General features: G+C 40.3%; 1 protein-coding gene across 1 annotated transcript in view; it reads left to right on the forward strand.

Annotated features, from left to right (window-relative positions):
* LOC117487904 (phospholipid-transporting ATPase ABCA1-like) overlaps positions 1 to 24,667 on the forward strand; it is a 129,215-nt gene that overhangs the window by 12,501 nt on the left and 92,047 nt on the right. The window contains exons 6-14 of the mRNA XM_034136666.1: positions 2,012 to 2,139; positions 2,796 to 2,993; positions 5,159 to 5,245; positions 5,343 to 5,526; positions 10,457 to 10,596; positions 11,704 to 11,820; positions 15,345 to 15,542; positions 18,162 to 18,367; positions 18,839 to 19,015. Of these exons, the coding sequence (XP_033992557.1) occupies positions 2,012 to 2,139; positions 2,796 to 2,993; positions 5,159 to 5,245; positions 5,343 to 5,526; positions 10,457 to 10,596; positions 11,704 to 11,820; positions 15,345 to 15,542; positions 18,162 to 18,367; positions 18,839 to 19,015 (1,435 nt within the window). The remainder of the gene's footprint in view (positions 1 to 2,011; positions 2,140 to 2,795; positions 2,994 to 5,158; positions 5,246 to 5,342; positions 5,527 to 10,456; positions 10,597 to 11,703; positions 11,821 to 15,344; positions 15,543 to 18,161; positions 18,368 to 18,838; positions 19,016 to 24,667) is intronic.

Here is a 24,667-nt window from a genome sequence, read left to right on the forward strand (position 1 = left end):
ATATAGGAGTCCTCAGCCCTCAGCCACGCCTTTTGCTGTACCAGGAAGTAACCTTCCCAAACGACCACGGAAACGCATGTCTGTAGCCATCACAAAGTCCAAGATTTCCATTTAGATAATCTTACAAAGGCCTTACATTTGCAAACGTTTTATGATAATTGTACACATATAAAACCATGTATATAATCCAGGGGACAAAACACCCCGTTAGACTTTGAGGTAATCCTTATTGGCAGCACTCAAACACAATCATGGAAATGACTCTTCTTCATGTACAAGTTTTATTGCCACTGTAAGAAAAAATACTATGTTTAAAAATACTCTTCCTCAGCAACAATCTGTGTGCTGCGTCTTTGTTACGTCCTCTCCATCAGGGAAAGTATCCCCTTCATGGTGATGACAAGTCTCAGGATTTGTTATTCCCCTTTATCCCTCAAAAACAATGGCGCGTGATTATTTATGATGCAATTTGCCTTGCAGACTGACACATCGTTTGTCTTGATAAGTTGCTGCTTTGCATTAGGCTCATTTAGCCTGATGATATTCAGATTTTCATACGCCACCTCATTTGCAAAAACACAAAGGCGGGAGGGGGACTGCTGTTCAACAAACGGCTCGGGGGCCATTTGCATTTCGGGGTCGCCGGCTTGTAATATACAAGATTAAATCCATCAGAGATCTGAGCACGGGCATAATTAACGGGATTGGCTGAGAGCAGAAAGGTCATTAACAAGAATGAGACTGAGTGCTATCAAAAAAACTGAAGCTAGAGGTGATGTTGTCGTCCCTTTTTTATTTTTACCAAAGGTTGATTGAAAGACTGAGGTGGTCACTTCAATCAGAAACAGCATGTTCCTCCTGCCGGATCTCACCTCATGCTCCTGCTGCTTTAAGGCTATTATAACACAAACCACATCATTCATTCCACACAATGCTGAATGATTGTTGTTTTTAACAAACATGTATCCTCATTGAACTCTGAGTCACCCAGTATCACATCCTCCCACATCCTGATAATTGACTACCTTGCATGTGTTACACTTGCAAAAGTGCTGATCTAATTCAATTATGTAACCCCTCCAGCATCTCTTTGTGAGTCTCGGAGAGCAGAACACACATGTTGAGGAGATGCAGAGCGTGCACTTCTCAATGAGCAGTCTATACGTGTGCAGCTAATCAGGAGAACATGTGTGTTTAACAATCAGCAGCATGTTTAGCAGCAAATTGTCTTCTCTTACTCTCGTTCAGCTCGAGTATTCAACAGTATTTCACCAACCAAGGATTTAATTAACAGAAAGCATCATTCAAACTCAATTGCATGCGACTGCAAAGCAACATGTAAAACAAAACACTATATTTCCATAACGTGCATGCATGAAGAGTGTTCATTTCCATGAGTTTGGCCTTTGTTTCTTTCAGTTAGGATAACATTGCTGGGCAGCTGCACTGCAGTGATCCTGAAGACACAGACTTTTAATGTTTTCATTTCAGAATAAATCCTGCCGTCCTATTAGCTCCACAGACACTCTCTCTTCCATCGTTGACAGATGTCCATTAAGGCAAATGACACACACATGCTTATTTGTGAACAGTATTGTGGAAGTCAAATGCAGGAGAATAGACAAAGAAGGGAGGCAGAGACATAAAGGCTGCAGGCTGCAGAATATCTGCAGTCCAGATGGCGAGTGAGGAGCTAAAACATGGATGCAACTATCAAAATAATGCTGTGTTTAAAAAAACTCTGAAATATAACACTTTTTAACTTCTGCTAGGACTCAAATCCGTGTACCCTGAGTTAATTGAGAACAAGCTATTTCATGTGACACACAAATGGCAGCACATTTTAACCGTACAGCATCAACTTAACGGCAATTAAAAATATGTTTACATGTATTTAATAAAGAAATGCATAGTATATCATACAGTCAAAATTTAAGAAAAAACAAGAACACTGCTGTTGTTTCAGAAAGTGCATTTCTGTAAAAGTCACAATTCTCCATCTTTGTTTCAGCTCGGCCAGTGATCCTGAAGAGTCTTCTCAGAGACAATGAAACCTTCTCCGCTCATCTGGAAGAGGACTTGTCGGTGCCTCCATCAGTCGTCCAAAGCCTCCTGAACGCTCAGATTAAACTCAACCCAGTGAGTATCATCTCGTTACACTGCCTGCAAACAGCCTCCGATAAGAATCCCAGCTGCTTTGAAACATGATTTGCCACCTCCTCGCGTAAATAACATCATTTACCAAAATGTTCAAAAGCCCAAATGTGCCAGGAGATTTGTGTTTGAGCGTTTAAAACGTCCCGGCCAAGAAGCGCTGCCTGTGGGACTGCTTGTCTTGACGGGTTATAATCAAAGCAGACTGGAGCTTCTGCTTGATAAAAAAAGGTTGTTTGAAGATGACTTCAGTAGGTAATTTGGAATGAAATGAAGTCTTAACAGCAATAAGAGTGTCTTGTCTCTTAACGCTCCCCAATTGATGCAGGGTATGTACAGAGTGATATCAGATGAGCTGCAGGAAGGTAATTATGTTTCTCTGACATCGATAAGGATGCTCAAATACAATGTGCACTGATGAAAAGATCCATGCTGCTTCAAGATGTAGCGTGTGCACGGGAAGTAAAAGTTCCTCGTCTGTGTGTGTCGTTCTAAAAGTTTGTCTTGTATGTCAGTATTTATTAGAGGCTGATAAAGTCAAAAGATTGATTTATATTCTATCTTGCATGCTAGGACACAACACATGATTAAATAGAATATGATCCAATGCTAAGTTCTGAGATTTTGTATTTATTTTTCAGATGATGAGCACCCCGCGGCCCGGCGACCTGCAGAGCGTCCTGTGTGAGGGGACAGATCTAGACGAGTACATCCAGTTTAGCACCGCGTCAGAGAAGGAGACTTTCCAAAATGTCAGCTGCTTCCTCGATCCTCAGCAGCTGCTCAACGCTCAGAGAGTTCTGCTGACAAACCTGGACGGGAGGAAAGTTTTCTCAGAGGTGAGAACACATCAACAAGTCACAGCTCTGAGATCTGGAGGAGCTTTAATAGTGACCGGGACACAATTAGTCTCCTTTTTTGGAGAGTGAATTCATTTGGGAGCGGTGTTAACATTAATTGGGGACACTGTTCACAATTCCGGCCTCAATGTCTGCACTTGGAAAGACCTAATTCCTGCTCAGCAAGGTCACCCACATCTAATATACAGTATATCTAGCCTCATGATCCACTGTCAGCTTCCATTCCATTTCACAATCGCTTTTATCCGAAGCGACTTTCAATAAATACAATAAACCATAAAGATAACAACTCAAAACTCAAATAAACAAAGTGCTTGTGCATTGGGTTCAAATGAGCTAAACTCTAAGCTATCCAATAGAAGCACGTGTGACGTGTTTTGAAAACCACTATTATACCTTTTTACTGTTATTTGTGATGCAGTTTTATTCCTAAACTATCATGACCTTTGTTCAGGGTTGATCAAAACATTTGAATCTTCAAGCTTCAGCTAGCCAGTCTGCCTTTACATTGATAGAAAGGTCTTAAATGATTCACTGTGATATTGTCTGTAATATTTGTTTGCTACAATATGCACTGATCTCTCTGCCGGAGTTATGAGATATATTCTAAATTGAGAGATGAGTAATAGGAGTAAACACGGCTGCACAGAGGTAATTTCCAGCATGGATATTCCATCAGTTACGTCCTGTAAAATGAGACTCCGCAGCTTAATACAGTTTACAATTATTTGGGGAACGTTGTCTGTTCTAAGTATACGTCTCGCTTGGCCTGCAGTAAATTGAATTTCAAAGACAATGATTTTCTGTGCCAGACAATTGAGTAACCAATTTTAAAGTTACATTGTGCTTGTCAGGCTCTGTGACTTAAGAGACATGAAGAAATATTTTCAAAGTAAAAAGCTGCTAAGCATCCCCTGTCAGGAAAAAACCTACATTTCATTGCTGCTCCATTATCTTAAATGCATTTTCATTGTGACTGATAAATAACTTTCTGTACATAGCTTTTACATTTGTCATTGTCACGTGCACCGCTGTTTCTTCCAGTGATTTCAATCAGGAGGGAATTATTTATAAGTACCAATGTTTTGTTGAGTTCTTTTAAATCTGCGGCTTCCCTTTGGGATGATGAAAGCCTGCACTCTTCTTTGAGTTTGTCTCTGAGAGGAAATATATGGGACAGCAAATCCAATAAATAAGTGATAAGGCAGGAAGTTGGTAGGGGAGAGCATTTGAACAATTTAAGCCCGCAGGCATTTTCGGAGAGGAATAAAAAAATGCTCAGACAAGATATGGGGGGAGGCTCTTCAGCGCCGTGTGCAAATGGATGGAAGGGAACATCAAGGCTTCACACTTAAAGCCCGACGCTGCTGAGTGATTGTGATAGTGACAGAAACATAAAGGAAAGGACAAGAGAGGAAGTCAGGGTTTATCACCGCCACGACTCTGTTTGTGTTTCTGGAAATCATTTCAGGAACACAATGCACGGGTAGGAAAGGTCAATCAAATGTCAAGGTGTGTTTTCTTTGTCTGGCTTTAATCTCCTTATTAACTCAACAAATATTACTACGAACAACTATCAAAACAAACGCAAAGGAGAGTTTGAACGGTAAAATATATACCTCCGTTTATGGATGACTTTTTCTGAGAACCCTCTGCTCCTCTTTACATGTGTTTTCCAAGTGTCATTTCATTTCCTGTAAGTGCATCCGCTTCTAGTTCAACCCTTTTCCTGATGCATAAAAACGACGGCTGTTAAAAGGGCACGCCATTCGGTTCCTGTAATTGGACGCGTACTGTGTACCTGCAGAATGTCACAGTGACACACAGCGACACTTAATGCAGTTTTTATTAACCAGAGCCAGGGATGACCATGTTAAAACACAATTTACATTTGGTATGCACACATTAGCGCTGTCGTATAATGTCTCCGTCTAGATCTGTCCCAGTGAGAGGCTAAGGTTAGGACGCCACAGGTGATCTCAGGAAATTAAAAAACGTGAATTAATGTGGATATTTGAACAGTAAATCTTGGCTGTACAACTCAGGAAATAAGAAAGGAAACATTTTCAAAATGTCAACCATTCCTGAATGCCTTGGATATTTCCTTTTTGGAGCTCCTGTATTGAGTGGTTTCCCTCCTTCAGGTGCCTGCAGCTCTGGATCTGAATGCAGCAGACACCGCCTCCCTGTTGGGGAAAACCACTCGAGATGCATTACCAGTGTTTGAGGAGGTAAGTGTCCCTACACCTGACAGGAATCCATATTTTAAACTCTACCATGATGTGGCTTTTTCCCTGTATTTTCTAACTTTCTAACTCTTGTCTCTAGGTGGCTAGGCTGCAGAGCTCCATGATCTTCCAGGCTGCCAGTGCATTGGATTTCCGAGCAGACATGATGGGCAGCATCAATATGCTCCTGTGTGGAAAGCAGCCTGACGTCAATATGAGCCGCAGCTCACCTCCACTGACGGACAGCAAGGAGCCAGTCTCCATTGCTGCGGGAAACAGCTCTGGTGAGTGCTTCAGGAAACCGCTTCATAAAAGTGTCACACTGTAATCATGTCTTAATCATGTTTCTGTATGCAGTCATGGTAGGCAAGACTTGTTTTTGCAACCAGTAAAACAAGAAAACAATGTTTTGTCAAGAAACCACGTGCTTACAATATAGAAGATTGCATCACACTCTCTTGTCAATCTCAAATATATAAAGTTTGTTTCTTGTAAAATGAAGACTTAAAATGGGATTTCTTCTTGGAATAACCCCCCCGAGCTGGCTATCAATCTTAAATTGGCCTAGAATGGCTGTAATATGCCGCCATATTGAAGTGAAATTAAAGTTTTTCTGCATTTCTGTGGGTTAGATAGGTTGTATATTTAATAAAATACTCATTTTATTTGATGGAGACCCCTGTAATCCCTTATAAAAGTGTGCTTGTGGGTAAGGAAACACACAATGGGTTGTGTTTTGATGAATCTGTGTTGCATGGCTCAGTCAGCTGTGACGCGTCATGCAGGAACACACACACACACACACACCTGTGGCACTGTTGGCGCTGAGCTGCACACTAACCGGCTCTGATGAGGAACACGTTAACTGGGCTGGCTTCAGTCACACCCAATCAAATCAGATCCTCTCATTTCATCTAAAAGCTGGGCACCCCATATATTTGAAGTATTCCAGAACAACTTATCCATTGGATGTTATGTATGAAAATAAGAACATATGGTAACCCAAACTCCCCTCAGAGGACAGATGGTGTCACTAAAACACTTTATTGACTTCTGAATTTGTATTTACTCCATCCAGCAATTTTACTCGCATAAAGTTCAGTAATACTTTAAACTGTCCTGCAGCTGTCTCCATTTCTCTCCCATTCTCCTGAACAGATGCACTGTATAAACCTGTAAACATGGGATTAGGGATGCAACCATTTCAATTAAACTAAATAATTATAGTTTGGTGTAAAAGTGCCAGCACAATGCATATATGATTTATAGGTTAAGTAGTATCCTCTATTCAAATAAATGTTCATTAATTACATATTATTATTTATAAAATTAATTTATTGAATGTTTTTTTGTTGTTAACCTACTATGAAAATGAAAACTTAGAACACATGTATCAAGACATACTCTAATTGTAATCTATTCAGTTTAATATAAATAAATACAATTCATGTTGATGCTGTATTGGTGCACATAATGCACATACTAGGGAATAAATAGTCAAGCAGATTTCATTTTAAAAAGTCAGAGTAAAATAAAAGTATCAGAGTTGTTGTAGGTGTTGGTGGGGATGCTTTGAAAATCCATAAAATATTTTTATTTTCAGATCTTCAGTGCATCTTCCTGCAGCCTTGAGCTCATTAGAGACCGTGTGTTCCTGTTTCATTAAATGTCTGTTCTTTGGAGACAACTGCACAAAATTAGATTTTAATAAGCAGCTTATATTCCCGGGGAATAACGTGAACACAGCAAAGTGGAATTGCATGCTTGTGCCAGCCACAATTAGCACAAACACTGTGTCCTCCGTACAGAATAAGCACTAACGTCTCTGTTAGCATGCTAATGGCTGCTGTGGATACGCCGTGCCATTTCCTTCTGCCAGTCTGTATACAGTTAAATGAATCTGGAGTATGCAGCGTGTCTGCATAATGGCCAATTACAACTGCTTTTTGTGTGTGAAAGCACACTCGGAGGAATAGTAGAGGAGCGACCATAAAGGCCAACACTGAGTTTAGTTAATGGCTCAGCAATGTTCCCGTCCCAATTAATGGCTGACAGCAAAGTCTGCGTCGTTATCCAAAAACAGAAATAACTGTTCATCCACTGCAGGAACTTTAACTTTGAACACATGTGCACGGCAATAACAAGTCTCTGCAACAGCACAGACTTACATTTATACACATGTCCGAGAAATTAGATCTTAAGATTAGTGGGTTAGCTCATGTTGTCACTTAAGTCGCTGTAGCTATGCATGTAGCACTGAAGTAAAACGTTATCTTTGTTTGCTGCAGACTTCTTGATTGAAAGTGATTTAAACATCAAGTTCTGTCAAAATAAGCTTTCCTCTTTCATCCGTCCTACTTTCCCCCGTGTGATTCTCCCTGACATTGTTCATAACTAATTATCTCGAGACTCGTGCTGTCATTCTCTGAGGATTAGCCCCCGGGCGTCTCTTTAAATAATTAGTAATGGGTATCCTTTATTTCTGGTTTAAGCACTCCCTGTAATACACACTGAGGCAGATACCTGAGTGTGGAGCAGAGAGAAATGTCAGAGCGCCTCTCCGTCTCCTGAGAGGGACTTCGCTGACATTTATTCAACTTTATTTGACTTTGTTCAGGAATGCTGCCGACAGCACTTGATTTGTAGGTCTTGTAGGAAATTGCTCGATTTGATTCGTGTGGTACTTCGATTCAGACTGACATGTCATTCTCATATAAATGTGTGTCTGTCTTGCATGAAATACCTGAAATATGAGTATCGTGAACCTCGAGTAATATCCTTTTCTGTGTGTGTGCAAATGTGACTGTGTGAGTGTGTGTCGCCGTGATGCTGAATTGAGCCCGTCTCCAGGGTGCAACTCAAATTGATTACATTTGCAGGTAAGTTGAGGGGGCTGACTCGAGGCTCCAAACAATTATTTGACTGTGGCTAAAGCCGCTGCACAGAACAGATTCTCTTGTTCCCTCGTTTTGAAAAAAAAAGGCATAACTCTCCGTCACGTCTCCGTAGAGATTCAAACTGCTGTAATCTGATGCTCCCTTTAGCACACACAATATTAAAACCTGATATATCTCTCCCAGGATACAAGTGCTTGAGTGTTATCTATATTCATGCTCCATCATGGAGAAGAGTTTTTCATCTCTGAGCATTTTGGTTCTTAAAAAATCACTCATAATCAAATACTTTGTATTAAATAAAGTAGCACACTCTTTTTTTTAAGTTGTTAATCTTTCAGTATATCATGATTCGATTAAAAAACGGTTTTGGTTTAAATACATATAGGAGCTGATTCAAATATTTCCTCCACTCCACTCCACTGTATACATATACATATATATAAGGGAGGCGTGTGGCGCAGTGGATAGAGCCTTGATGTTGGGATCAGGGGGTCACAGGTTCAAACCCCACTGCAGTCAGCATGTCGTTGTGTCCCTGGGCAAGACACTTCACCCCAAATTGCTCCTGTGGGGATTGTCCACAGTATTGAGTATGTAAGTCGCTTTGGATAAAAGCGTCTAACAAGTTACATGTAATGTAATGTATACTAGTAAAGTCGATAATGATTATCTTAGCCTACCACGGTATGCACTAGCCAATAGAAGCGCAAGTGTTACACAGTGATGTCACTATGTTTGGGAAGTAAACCCCAACTTTATGATTTGAAATGCATAATATAAAATGATCTCCAATTAATTTCATGTGTAATTTTTTCCTAAATCCTCCAAATATGAACCCAAATAATTTCTGTTTGTAAAAAGTCCCATATTTTTCCAAAAAAAAGCCGGAGCGAAACTAAAAAATACTAGCATCATCTCAAAACAGGTTTTTTCTCTAATTATGTTTTTCCCAATTTATCTGTACACCACATTGCAGGTCCAATTAAGATTGACATGCATGCTACAGTTTACAACTATCTAATAAATTAAAAGCGTTTTCTTGAATCTTCAACACAAAAGATCTAAGAAACAGCAGCGTGCTGACTACAGGAAGTGACATCAGTGTAGTGTGTGTGCAGGGAACAGCTGGCCACACTAAGACTAAGGGCCGGCCATTAGCTGCACACACACACACACACACACACACACCTCCCAGGAGCACCTGGGAAAATGGCCTGGAGGCAGAGAGGCTAACATTTAATTGCAGTGAAAATGACCACTAAAACCTCCCTGATGGGGCGATGGAGGCTGTGGGGAGAGGAGGAGGAGGAGGAGGAGGGTTGTGGTCTAACAGGGAAACATAGAAAGTGCTGATGTCATGACAAAGTGAGATAAGAAGCAGACGGTTGTATTGACTGGCAGACGACTCTCTGCACCTATCAATTGTCTGATGAAGTACCGCTCTGCAGGAATCCTATATCCTCAACAAGCTTGAGTACTGCAGGCTGCATCCTCGCAGTGCAGAGATTATGTCCCCTGAACGCACCGTGCAATATTAACACTGCAGATATGTTAAATTAGTAATGATCCAAAGCTGCTGAGCACATTGACTTCTCTCTTGTCCTCAGCTCTGAACTCTAGGCCTGTTTCCACATGTTGTGTAAATAAATCAACTGAAATGCAGTGAGGTGGCAGCAACTGTCCACTTCATGAGAGTGAGGTCCATTTATAAACCAGGAACAAATCTTGAAAAATAGAAGCAATGGCATGTTATTGGGGCCTATTCTGCTTTTTCTGCTTTTCCCTTTCCTGTAGTGTGTGAACAATAGGTTTGTGTGCATGTACATGGTCTGCAAAGGACCAGAGGACCAACAATAACTCATACAAGTACAATTTAATATAAGTAGAGAGTTGTTGATGCATAAATATTGGTGTTATAAAGTCTGGTTAATATGCTTGCATGTGAGTTATTAAACATATTCTCTTTATGCATGCGATGTGTTTCTGATGTGGGAAAAACATGCACACTTTGATGATACAGATATTATTTAACAAATTAGTAACATTATGTTTCTGGAGACAGAAGGTCGAGGTCTTTAAATTATGTAAAATAAATGTCTGGTTTAGTAATAAATAAGTTATTAAATGCATGTTTTATTTCTTTCTATGCTCATATTTGCTCAGAAGGTTCAGAAGGAGTATGGTAAGGGGGTCTCACATGAATTTCAGCCTCATGTTTAATATTGATCATGTTTTCTTCTGCAAATTCGCAGTTTGCACGCAGGATTCTGAAACATATTTCCGTGTCTTGACTTTCTCTTCCTCTCTTCTCCTGCAGACGCTTTCTGTCAGACGCTGGTCGAGACCCTGGAAGAAACACCTGGCCTGCGCTTCATCTGGAGCACCTTCAGACCGCTGCTGCAGGGGAAGGTCCTCTACACCCCCGACACCCCCGCTGCACACCTCCTGGTGAAAGAGGTACCAGACATTACTCATAATGAAAGAATGACAGGCACACTTACTTTATCAGAGTTTGAATGGGTTTTTTATCCCAGGGGGAAATTGGGTTTCATGACAGTTGCTTAATTTAAGAACAATCATTTATATGAATATAAGAAGTTAGAGTAAAATGTGCAATAAAAGGATAAAAAAACAAACAATGTCTATTAAAATTAAAAAGTAAAAAGTGCAATAAAAGATCAAATAAAATGAAATTAATTATATAAACATAAGAATGTAAGAAAAATGCAATACAATAATTATACATATTCGTATACAAATTGAAATTAAAAATACAAAATAAAGAGATGAAGTATAAATACAGTAAGAAGCATTTAATTAATTATGAGAAGTTTAAATGTTCACAGACAAAAAAGTAATATAGAAATATCACTTAGGATTGAAGGATTCATTGTGAATATCACGGTTAAAGAAGGTTTTTAGCAGCTGATGGTGGAGTGAGTCCCAGTTTACTCGCACCTGATAAATATGTGGACAGGCTGCTTATGCTTCAAATTAGTACATTTAGAAAAGCTAAAACACATTCTCCCGTTGAGTTGATATATCTAATAGTCTTCTGTAAACAGGATCAGTAATTGTGTGAAGAGCCTCCTGTGCGATAATACAAACTCTGGATGTCACACAGTCAGTTACCACCTGTGGTACATGTGAATAAATAAGAATAAAGCGGTGCAATAGTTAGTCAGGAGCCTGTTGTGTGCTGGATATAATGCATTTGCATGACATGACATTCCTCCAAGATATTAGCATCATTTTGATAACTGCAGGAGCAAAACAAACACCCGGCAGTGGAGAGGATTTGTTTTCAGAATGCATAATGAGAAGGAGAGAAATGCTCACAGCGAGGGGCCCGGTGCTGGAGCAGGGGCCCTTCACATCATCTCACACACACACTGTTTACAAGTCAGTGTTCAGGGGTAAATAAGCCCATTCCTCAGCATGGGGCGGGGGTTGTTACAGTGAGCTCCTCAGGGATGATACTCTCAGCCTATAGAAGAGGCTCAGTGTGTGTTCACTCAGAGGAAGGTGAGATTATTTATTGTTAAATATTGTTTTTTGTTTCAGGCAAACAGCACATTCAACGCCTTGGCCCAGCTGAGAGAGCTCGCTGAGTCCTGGGAGGAAGTCGGGCCCCGGCTCTACAACTTCCTGCAGAACAGCTCTCAAGTCAACACACTACGGGTGAGTCTTTAATCACATAAGCACACATTAATCATCTTTTTTTATTTTCTGTATTTTTAGGTACAAGTTCAGAGAATAATAAGCAGGAATCTGCAGGAAAGAAATCAAAACTTATTAAAACTGCGCCGTACAAATCGTAGAATCCGACATTTTGGGAAAAATGTTGCTTTTTGCTCAGAGTTTCAAGCACTCCGAGCTAACTTCTTTAATCATTTTGAAATGTTAAACATGTAACATGCACATTTTACGTCTAGTACTTTCTGCTCCAAATAAAAGAAACCCTAAAAAAGTGGGTTTTAAAAGAAATGTAGGATCATTAGCTTAGCATTAAACTGGAAATGGATCACTAAATAACTTCAACATATCATTAGTGAGTTGTTTCTTTACATACAAAAAGGTGTATAAACAAGAATATCTGGTTTTAGGAGGCATTATTTATTGGACAATTACATAGCTATGACAGAAATGCATAATTTCCCCTTTGATTTGTAAAATAATTCCTCTTTTTTAAAACTGACTCAGAGGTTTCTCAGTGGCTCATTGGCACTGTTTCCTCTACACTTGACTGCACCTTCTAAAACACATGTGTCAAACTCAAGGCCCGGGGGCCAAATCAGGCCCTTGGTGGATTTAATTTTGGCCCACAGGATCATTTCTAATTACTATTAGATCTGGCCTGCCGGTATATTGCACGCACACCTTCACTCAATCCTGAGGATTTCCTCAGCTCAGAGCCTGAGCCCAAACATTGATGAACTTGCACCCAAGATGAGATGCCAAGTATCTGGCTTGAACTAGCATCACAGAGCAGCAAACTGACTTTCAATGGATGTTTCCTCTTGCACTTTTGTGGGACAACAGGGCATGTTTGGTTTTTTCTTTGAGGGAAATTGTTTTTTTGAAGCTGTTGTTGGCCTCTGGAAAAAGGTAATCATAGAAATGACTGCAGATAGAGCCATAAGCAATGAATGCAACTGATTATTTAATGTTTAATGTTGTTTTTATAGGCAATCATTTAAGCTTTGTTAGTTCCAGGTTTAATATGTGCAATAAGTTCATTTCAATAAGTTTTGCAATAACCATTGAACCAGTCCGGCCCTCGACTAGTACCGATTTTTAAATTTTGGCCCACTGTGTATTTGAGTTTGACACCCCTGTTCTAAAACATCCTCCCTCACTGTGTTTTCTGAAGCTGAACTTCTAAATACACAACAAACTCTAGAAGATCAGCTTCTTTTAAAAACGACCTGGTGTTTTTCTCCTGCAGGTGAGAATATGCACATGTGGTGTATATCAATTTGTCGCACCTTCTGTTAGGAATGGAAACGGAGGGAGGGAGGTAATTATGGATAAGTGCAGGATAATTTCCACCCTGGCAGAAAGGATTATCCACACAAGTAGAGGACATGGACTCTTCCCCCCTTCCCTCCCTTTCCTCTCCTTCCTCTCGCCGTATTTCCTTGACACTCACATTACTCCAGTGTCACTCCAAATGAGCTTATAGGCAGCTGCAGGGAGCACACACTGGAGCTCCATATAGCGTGGTATTCATTACCCTCGCCCTAACCTTTACACAAATGGGACTGCAATCCTCCTTTGTCTTCATTTTCTCCCCGCTCCCTCTCTCGCCGCACATCTCTGCACCGAGCTGGTGGCTCCGCAGGTTTGTCATCTTCCGAGGTTCCTCAAGGTCGCAGACACATTTTACATTGATGGACCAATTACCATCAGCAGTACAGACACTGTGTTTGAGCGAGGAGATCCGGAGAGAAGGACATGCTGTGTGCAGAGACAACGTGAGAGTGCCTTTACATCTTGTTTACACACGAAGGTGCTTTTACACTGGTGGCAGGGAGGGTCGTTTTATTCTTCAGGTCCCAACAATTCTGCTGAAGCTTCCAAAAATAAGATATCTGCAAATAAAAAGCAGAATCTGTAGGTAACAGGACGAGATTTTAGTGTCATTTGTAGTCCGAGTAATATCGACTAATCACAGGCGTTGATTACATGCAAGTATATGCTCTCTGTGGAGGGCAAGAGAGGGACTTTTTCCCTTTGTTATGCACTTACAGTAGGAAGTAATTTACACAAAGTGTTTAAAGTCAATGATTTACCAAATGTAATCAAGATATACTTTTTGTATAGAGCAACCCCAAGTTAAAAGCCGAATCTGGAAGCCACAGGACAAGAGTTTCAGATCCTTTTTTGTCTTTTTTTGGTCAGAGTCAAATCAACCAATCATGTAGCAGGCTTTGGTTGGATGCAGGTGAACAATCCTCGTGAAGGGCAACTGAGGCTAATGCTACATGCACGCTTTATTTCCTTTCAATCAATGTTTATGTTTAACCCCAGGCTCTATGTCTAAAATCAAACAATACTATATATACAGTAGGTTGATTAATCCATGTAACATTGCAGGGAAAAAATGGATTTAAAGACCTTTAAACACACATATTTTGGACAGGTCATGTCCTTAACGTAGCTTCCACTGTGAAGTTTTTTAAAGGTCATATGCAGCTGAGAGATTTCCTAATTTGACACCCAGTCCTGAGGATATGCATAATGCCATCCGAAGTGTTGACACTGAAATGCCACTGAGCATCCGGGCCAGAATATTTCTCAATCTCAGAGTTTCATACTTTAGAGGCCGGAAATCCCTGCTGAGGTACAGCGCACTTTACTTTATATCGGAAAATAGAAAAAACTGTATATTTCAGTAGGCATAGGTTACTTATCAAATGAGAGGTTAGTGATCACTCTTTAATTGTTTATATAGATTAGATTAGATTCAACCTTATTGTCATTGCACAGAGTATAATGAAATGCAGTTTGCATCCAACCAGAAAGTCAAAATAGTAGATAAAGAGCATGAGGTTACAGTATAAACACATTGGCAACATCTGTGGTAGTGTAATCAATGTGAGGCAAGGTACAGACACTGTAAATATATCCACTACAGGAAATGCTAGCATTCACAATTTGGAAAATAATGACTTTTTGCAGTCATTTAGAATGATTTTGCAATTGCCATATGTTTTGAAATATCAGAGTAAGATATCAAAATGGTCTTGATGTTATTTATTGAAGAAATTATGTACAAAAACAAAGATATTTTATAATAGTATATAGAAAATAAACATTAGGCCGGGACTCCACTGCATTATTTTTCCATATTTTTATTTTACTAAGTACTGTGCTTACTGCAATTTGGTTATTGCTTCACTCCATATTGCAATATCATGTCTGTTATGTACACTTTATTTAGTTAGTGTGGTCCTATTCATGAACATACTTTATTTGCATGCATGTTCTCACTCTATATATCCCTGCAGGTTGAACATACTGTACATTTGTACTGTATTCTGTACATGAGCACTTCTGGAATAATTGTAGCACAGTGTCATCTATCTCAGCGCTTCTAATTAACGCTGCAGCAGAATGACTGTCACAGCTGACCTCCATGCTTCCTCTTCTGAAACAACTTGTCGTGCTCTCACCACAATTAAAAATCTCTTTGACATCAGGCGTTGCTGGGGAATCCGGTGTTTGCCGCTGTGTTGGATCAGCGCCTCAACAGCACGGGGTGGACGTCCAAGCAGCTCACCAACTTCCTGTACAACGGGCCCCCGGAGGACCGCCCCCCCGGCATGCCCCCCAACGACTGGAGAAACGTTTACAACGCCACCACCGACATCCTGAAGCTGCTCTCCAACTTCCTGGGCGTGAGTCTTTTTCTTCTTCTGTGCTTTTATTAAATGCTCCTGCTGCATCGGAGAGATGAGAAAATAGCCTTTTCTCTGACATTTTAAATATAATTCTCCCTGGTGAGGAAATTGGCGACTCATATTTTCCCTGGCTCCCTGAAATGACCCAGGTGAGTTCTCTGGTTGGATTTGGCTTTACAAATAAGTTAATGTAACCTTTTTAAAGTGCTCTCTTTTTATAGTGCTCTCTTTTAGTGGCAAAATACGTTTTTAAATCCCAATTTATCTACTTTTTCCCCTCAGTTGATGGGTTATTTAAAAAGCATCCAGATGAGCCAACTAAACCAGCAACTTGTCGTCTTTAGCGCAGAGCTTTTTGTGCCTTTTGTTGCTGTTAAAACTGAAATCAAGATTCCAGAAGACATGGAGGTTTTTTTTTTTTATCTCCTGCTATGGTGTTATTCTCATTAAAGTTTAATGTCCTTGACTTGGAAAAGTGTCGAAACATCTGTCACAACAACACAGCTTCCATGATCATCATAAAAAATACATTGTTATGTGCCTGACTCCAGTGAGTCTGTAGGAGAACACACACACACACGCACACGCACGCACACACGCACACACACACACACACACACACACACACACACACACACACACACACACACACACACACAACAGTGATGTATTGATCCCTGGCACAGTCTCCACAGAAACCCTTCTTCTCCCTGTGTGTGCATGTACACATATACACACACGTGCTGTAATATAAATCTACAGGCAGGTAAGATGGCAGCTTGGGTTGAACACACTCGCCCAATGAAGTTCCAACTTAATTAAATCTCTTTTCTGCACTTATATAAAATGCATCGCTCAGAACTGACTCCAGAACGGTGACATTATTATATAGCCTGTACTGTGTGTTTCCTCTTCTCTAAGTCAACATATCTGCAGAAATACAGAGTGTCTTCCAATCCAGGGATTAATATTACACACTGTCAGCACTACTGATGTAAAGGTTACGTGCGAAACACTAATATAGTTCAGCAAATTAAGCCATGACACCTTATATAAACAAGTTTCTGCTAGAGAGCAAATGAAACATTTTCTTATGCATCACTAATCTTACTGACAAATAATGCCTCCTTAGAGATAGCGTGCTGTGTCTACACTTGTTCAATACTGGTTAGCCTGTTGCTAATAGGTGCCTGAAATGAGAAATGTGTGTCCTTGAATTAATACATACTAGCAATTTAATAACTATCTGAGTCCATGTTCTGATTGGCTGAAGAATCCTCTGCTTTTATATCACAAGCTGCTTCTCTTTGAACTGCCCCTACATTTACTAGCCTTTAAGACTCCTCAATGTACAAGTCACACCCATTCATACAGAGGAAGAGGCTGTCACACAAGGTGACACCCTAACAAAATCCTCCGATTGAAATACAACCGCACTACGTAACAGCCACAATCACCCAAGGGTTAAGATACTGAGATGGTGGAATTTATTTAATTTAAAAAAATGAAAAATCGACATAAAATAAATATTGGGCTATATAAATAAACATTGATTGATTGATAAAGGTTAGTAAATGCAGCATCTTCATACTTCTCTAGATGCAGATGACACGGCCCTAATGCTTTTATTTTTATTTTGGGAAAATATATATTCCTTTGAGTATTGTGACATTATATTTATGATATCTGTCTCAAAAACATGCAAATATTAGTGAAAGATTAAAAAAGTATTGCTGTGGTGTTGCATGTTACTGGACTGTGATGGTTTTAATACACTAAAGGTTTTCCTAAAATAAGACTTTATATATTGAATTGTTACACCTGTATTATGAAATGTATCATTGCGCCAGACTTAACAGTACATAATAAAAAGGTTGCATTGCACTATAGTAATATTTAGTAACAGGCAACATATGTTAACACATCTGATTTCAATAGAAAAGTCCCATCCTACAGAAGTAATTTTTTACGAACTAGACACATATCTTTGTTTGGTACAGATTCTCTATAATAATCACACCATGATGACACCATGAATATCTCTCAATGGTTATGACAATAAAGATGCTAAAAATTGTCATATCCCAATTGCGATATCAGTGAAAATAAGTACCAACAAGTTATTTTTTCCAACTCCTGCAGCCTGGATTATGATCCATATGTTTCGCTCAGCTCTGTCCAAACTGTGTGACCGTTATAACTGAGGGATGCTGCTGCTGTGATATTTTGTTTACCGCTGCAGCTTGATATAGCTCAGAGGGGGGGGGGTCCTGGGGGAGAGATGATAAAACTGTTGCAGCGGCCGGGCTGTGTGGACAGCTGTCAGGTGAGACTGCCTCCCAGAATGCCTTGCTCATTATCCTTTTATGAAGCCGGGACGAGTCTGCAGATCGAGGCTGTATCTCATTTGTTGTCTCTACTGAAGCCCAAAACATGTCCCCCCCCCCTCTGGCAGCGCCACATAATTTGGATCTCTGTTAGTCTGAGTGATGCTTTTCTCTAAATATCCATCTGCCATTCTGTCAGGGAGTCCGTGCATAACTCTGCTTTATCCCCTTTTCTGTTGATTTGTATAAAACCTGCATAATCTGTCATTTGTGGTACCTCTGTTGGCAGTGTTTGGACCTCAATAAGTTTGAGGCGGTCCCCACTGAGAGCCGTCTGTTGAGCAGAGCGCAGGAGCTCCTGGAGAACGAGACGTACTGGGCCGCGTTGGTGTTTGAGAACCTGCAGCCCAACGCCAGCCTCCCCCCGCCCTACGTCAAGTACAAAATCCGTATGGACATCGACGAGACCGAGGGCACCACCGAAATAAAGGAAAGGTGTGTGACTGAACTTCTCGTATCAGAAAAATCCTGCTTCTTTTTTTACTCTCTCTGATTTGACACATTTCAAATTGTGTATAACGAGAAGACAATTTGATTTTGTGCATCTGAATGCTTCCATTAACATGATGCAAGTAGGAAAAGAAACGGTATCAATTAAAGTACTTTATTGCCATCAGTATCACTTAAGGGGTTATCCTCTAAAACTGTGGATTTAGAAAAACTTACTTTGTTGCTATAATTTTAAAGGTAAGACTCTAAGAATCTTTTATTTTGTATTTCTTCAAGCAACCAGCAACTTTTCAAAGTATTCCTTTTAATCCCAAGCATGAAGAATTCTGGATGTTTTTTTTGTCTTTGAAAGTTTCCTGTGTGACATGTCTCCTCTATAAACCTCCTGGCAGTGTTTCTGACTGCTTCTCGTTTACCCTTTGCCGAGACGGATCATGGTGTTTCTTTTTTAATAAGGTCATGGTCTCCGGGTGCCCGGGACAACCCCCTTAACGACCTGCGCTACATCTGGGGAGGCTTCTCCTACCTGCAGGACATGATGGACCACGGCATCATCCGGGCGCACACCCACAGCACGCAGCCGCTTGGGGTGTTCGCGCAGCAGATGCCCTACCCGTGCTACGTGGATGACGTGTGAGTACAGAGCCGCTATCTGACAGCCGTGTGATTAGCGCCAGAGGAAGGAGGTATTACAGCAATAATACAGTGCGCTCTCCGGGGAGGTGCCACTCACCGCCGCCACGTACATGAGTTATAGTCTGATCAGTCACTTAGGCCTTCAGATTTCCCCGCGGAAACTTCCTCTTATTTGTCTGGCGTACATTTCTTTAATATCCGATCGCAGAGGAGGGGCAGAGGTAGAGGACTGCTGTAATAATGTCACTGTAATAAAAATGTAACAGGAGAGTGGAATCATTAAGGGTCAGCGAGGGGAAAGGAATGAAGGAGATACTATTGATTTGAGTCTAACCACAGGAAATTCCTGAATAGTTGATGGATGCTGAATTATTTACGCAACCACGGCGAGTCCCTAGCTTCCTCCCGTTTCTGCGGCATTTTATCCTAGACAAAATGAGAGCAAGACTCCCCTCTGATATCATGTTGGACACACACACACACACACACACACACACACACACACACACAAACAACGGCGTATCACTCTTAATCTTCCTCAGATTTCCTCAGTGTGTGGAAATGACTCCCATCCACACACAACATTATGATCTCCATTAATAAAGGAGAAAGCCCATCCAGAGGAAAAGATAATTACCAAGGAGATTTAAGTCCGACAACACAACACGCCCCTTCCAGAAGACACAGAATATCCTCTCCCTGTGGGGAAACGCACAATCAGAGATTATAGGGAGCTCATTTAAAAATATGATTTGCTTTGGATCACACAGAATCATGTGGTTATTTGAATAAACATATTCTACAGACACATGACTTCAGATTGAAGATGCATTTGAACCGATGTGAATTGAATATTAATATTTATTTAACTCACATCTATGGCGCACTTTCTGTCGGGTATATATTTTCATTGCTGCTTAAAGATGTAATGCTTTGCACTTCATTCTGCAGCTGCTTTTTAAACCTTGTTAAATGCACATATTTCATCGTGTGCACTTGGTTTGGCATGCATGGTAGGAGGATAGTTTCAGAAGTACTAATTGGAGGATGTTAAACTAAATATTGCACCCAGTGGAGGTGTTTAAATCTGAGCAGTTTTGGCACGTTGTATTACCCAAAGCAATGAATCCTTCCATCTTGAAATCAGGGAGTACTCTCACCCACATTGTATCTGTTGCGTCGTCATGTGCAGCTCATTGTCAAAGGATTCATTACTGCAGAAGATAAATTGGAGTTGCGCGACACCATTGAGTCTTTCTCCTGCAGAGCGGTTTGGGCATTTCTATCAATTATTAACACTTTAAAATTGCTATTTCATTCATAAATAATACACAGAGCGGAATCACATCAAGGAAAGATGCGCTAACACAAAGAGGCATGATGGGAAAACCTCTGTGGTCATTATTTTCCACTTAAAGAGGCCATATTCTGTGTTTTGTGGTTTTCCCTTTCATGTAGTGTGTTATATACAGGGTTCCCGCGGGGTCTTAAAAAGTCTTAAATGTGATAATCTGAATTTATGGCCTTAAAAAGGTCTTAAATATGACCAAAAAAATAAGAAAGGTCTTAATTATGATTTAGAAGGTCTTAAAAATGATCGGATTTGAAAGGTACTTCTGTGTTGCGATCGTGTCTAAATGTGTTTTGGGGGAAATGTCCGGGCTGCAAAGTAACCAGTACGGTAATAGCCTTTCAGTTCCCCCCAACAATTTGTATTGAAATAAATCAACATGGAACCAGTAATCACTAACTTTGTTTCCCCCGGCCCCTTATCGGAGAACACCCAGCTAGTAACCTAGCAACCAAGCTAGCGACAGTCAGAAACTCAGGTATCTTCAAATCTATTTACAAACAAATATGGGGAAAGTGTAAGTTCAACCATATTTGGTTGGAAAACATCGAATTTAGTGCTTGGTTGAAACCAGTTGAGGGGAACGTGTTTGAAGCCCGCTGCACCTTTTGCAAAAAAAAATAGCGTTTGTTTTGCTAAAACAGCGTTAGCTAGTGCAGCAGCGGCGGAAGTGACGTAATCTGCCACCCAGGACAAGAGACGAGCATATTAAATGTATTATGTTCTGTTGTGTATTTGTGTTTCCAGGTATAACATTTAAGTTATAACAATCATCATTTGTGGATTAATTTCATTATGGTATTTGAGTTTGTTTCAGATTAACTTTTGTATTTGATGTTGCAATTTAATTTCTCCAAGAGAAACAAAAATCACTAAAAGATCTGGTGGATATCTGACCAGTATTTATTTATATATATATATATCCTAAATGTTCTTTGGGTTTTATCCACAAATGCAACACAAATAAGAACTGTAAGTTATTATTTAATAATCAAACCATTATTATTGAAATGTAAGTATATTTCACACATTTTAATGTTGTTATAGAGTATGATCTCATTATTCGTTAATGAACCTCATATTTGTGACAAGGCGGGAGTGAGCGGAACTCTCCTCTATTTAGGGTAAACTTTAAACTTTTAATACAAAAGTTGCCGACTTCTCATCCACGATTACGTCACTTCTGCCGCCTAAAACCCAGGAGGTATACGATCTAGCACTACACATACACACACACACACACAGAGACACACACACACACACTTTTTGTCTAACACGCTAACACAGTTCTGCGTACTGTTATGCTGTTATGTTCAGTCATCGTTCTTATGTTGAACATGAATACATTTACTTTGTAAGTAATTATGGGACTTATTTCTTCTTTCATCGCAATTTTCCTTCATACTTTCTTGCCGTGAAATAGGTCTTAAATTCTATTCAAAGTGGTCTTAAAAAGTCTTACATTTGAGTTGGTGAAACCTGCAGGAACCCTGTATATAGGTTTGTGTGCATGTTAATGGTCTTCAAAGGCTTAAATCCCAAAGTTCCCTCCAGATGGAGTTTCTCTCCACCCCCCCACCCCTATAATTTGAACATTATATCATGGAAACGTGTCAGAGCAGAGGCACTAAATACTTATATGAACCTGAGCATGACAAGAAAATGTCCCCTTGAAGAAGGAATTTAGATTGTGCTTCAGGTATAACTTGACCATAGCATCAAGTTACTTTATTAGTTTAAAATGTTCTTACCATCTGAAAAATGTGAGAAATATCATACATGCAAATACTCTTAATAGAAGAGTTGGATACATGAATATGTGGTTGCAGTCACAGTTCTTGGCAAAAGGAAGTTTATTCATTTTGGACACAGCAGGTAGTTTTTCGACAGTTGTTGAAATATTTAGCATTTAGCTCAGGAAACTGTTATTAGGTTTCCATCCTTTATCATCTCACTGAAACAATATTTCCTCCTCTCTGATAAACTTTAAGGCCTTACTATCTGCTCTGACCTGGACACTCATCATCACGCCCGCCTCTGAGATGATTTCCTCTTTTGTGCGTTGCTCATTTCCTCCTCTCTGCTCCCGATGAACTTCGAACAATCTGAGCTTATTCAACACCACTGACCCTGCTGGCATTTCCAGCCGCAGATAACCAAGCGGTATTAGCGTCCTCGGTCTTCATACTCACATTGAACACAGAGATGATAATGATGGGGGGGATAAAGCTTGACCCCTGCAGGGCCGACAGCTCATAAACGGCTCTTTATCAGCGGCCCCTGCACACGGAGGATGAATCAGAGCATCTCTTGTTAGGAACTGAGGCTGTGCTGCACATCAGACGCTTGGTGTGAGATCTGAGGCTGCTTTCAGAGAGACACGATGCAGGCTGCGGTGGGCGTGAGCTCGGTTCAGGATGAGAGAGGGGTATTCTGTGCACCATGATCAGAAGGTAATTAACCTCATGTGTGCACTGCTTGCACTCAGAGTGGGTGACATATTGGAGCATATTTGGGACATCTGAAGCTCATAACAAGATCAAATCAGCTGTTTCATGCCATGCAGAAGTGATGCACAGGAGGGACAATATTCCTGGAAAGAAAGTAGCCACTCCCTGGAAAAAAAGGCTTATCATCTACTGCAAATACAGCTTCATAAAGAGTGTTTATCCATGCTGATATGAGAGAATAATAGGGAAGAGATATACATGTTTATTTGGATGCTTCATGGTCACAATGCTGAAGATGTGTAGCCTATCAACAGGTTGATAATAAAAGCCGGACGTTTATCTTTGTTCATTTATCAGTTTAATCAATAAGCCCATAAAGCTCTGGTGCATCTATGATTACAAATGTGGATAAAGATATTTAAATTATTTCTCAGTTTGTTTTACACTTGATGCCTTCATGTTTTTAACTTGATCTTATATTGCAGTCATCATCATCATCATTATTTCTTATTTATATTCATCTTAGTATTCTTTTGTTTCCCACTTAATGTAAGGCTGATGTTCAATGTGTGTTTAGCTCTTTCTCCAAACTTTGCCTCCCTATTATACACATGAGGTTTCAAACAACAAAGGACTCTTTATCCCTTAACCACATTTTCCTTGAGCAATCATTTCTAGCAGCATATTGAATAATGAAGTCTGCTCCCTTCAATGAGTGCCCGTCTGCAGCCAGCAGGTATTTTTGGTACGTCTGCTCAGAATGAGATTTTTTTTAGAATAGCCCTCCGTCCTGTGGGAGTCTGCTCTCTCCTCTCTCGTCTTTATTTCCTGAGAATCAGTCCTCCAACGTCCCTAAATGTAGGTCAGGCTGTCGATGTTAACACAGACCTGCGGGGACTTTTATTACTTAAGCACCTCGATCGATCAGCGATGTATAATTCAGGAGCATCTGGTGGCAAGGTTGTCAGTGTCAGACACGCCGTGCATCACTGATCCCCCACCACCTATCGTCTGTCAGCTGTTACATAGATGTTATCGAGATAAACCCTTAATTAGCATTCAACCTGATGCTTTCACAACTAGAGGTGCTAATGTAGCTTTATTTGCCGAATCATATTGATTTCAAGTTTCCAGACTCGGAGGCACTTTTCTTCTTCTTCTAATCTCGTAACAGATTGTGGTTTTAGTCGCTCTGGGTCTGGAAACTCTGTGCCATCCTGCAGCTAATCAAGTCCTCGTTTGAAAGTGATCCATCCCTCGAGGGCCGGGGAAGTGTCCTCCAAAAAGAGTCTGTCTTTCTCTCTTTGAAATGAACTTCCTCTGGCTTTCACTGGAACTCACTTCATCTGTTTGGTGTGTTTGCAGTTATCGACAAACCTCTCCATGCAAAACATTATTTTCATAATACATCATATCATTATGAGTGAATTGGCTTCCAGAAATATTGTCCTCGAGAATAAAAGCAGTCACAGAAGGAGAATAAAAAGATCAATTTGAAAAGGAAACATATTTGAAAATAAATTAGGTCAAGGCAAGTTTATTTATATAGCACCTTTCAACACAAGGCAATTCAAAGGGCAAAACAAATTAAATTACTGATTCAAAGTGACCGTCTCTTAGGTTGGCCCAAAACACAAATGTACCAACACACATGCAAATTAAGAAACATCTGCACAAACTTGACCAAACATGCGCAGCGTTTACTAAAAGCTTGCATAAAACAAAACACTGCAAACACAACGGAAACCAGGGGTCACTAAAAAGTGACGCACACAGCTGGGACCGGAGTGCTTGTGGAGATTCAGTGATAATAAAGGTATCATGTCTGCTGTTAGCTAGCTCGCTACA

This window comes from Trematomus bernacchii, unplaced genomic scaffold, assembly GCF_902827165.1.
Source record: "Trematomus bernacchii unplaced genomic scaffold, fTreBer1.1, whole genome shotgun sequence".
Lineage (NCBI taxonomy): Eukaryota > Metazoa > Chordata > Actinopteri > Perciformes > Nototheniidae > Trematomus > Trematomus bernacchii.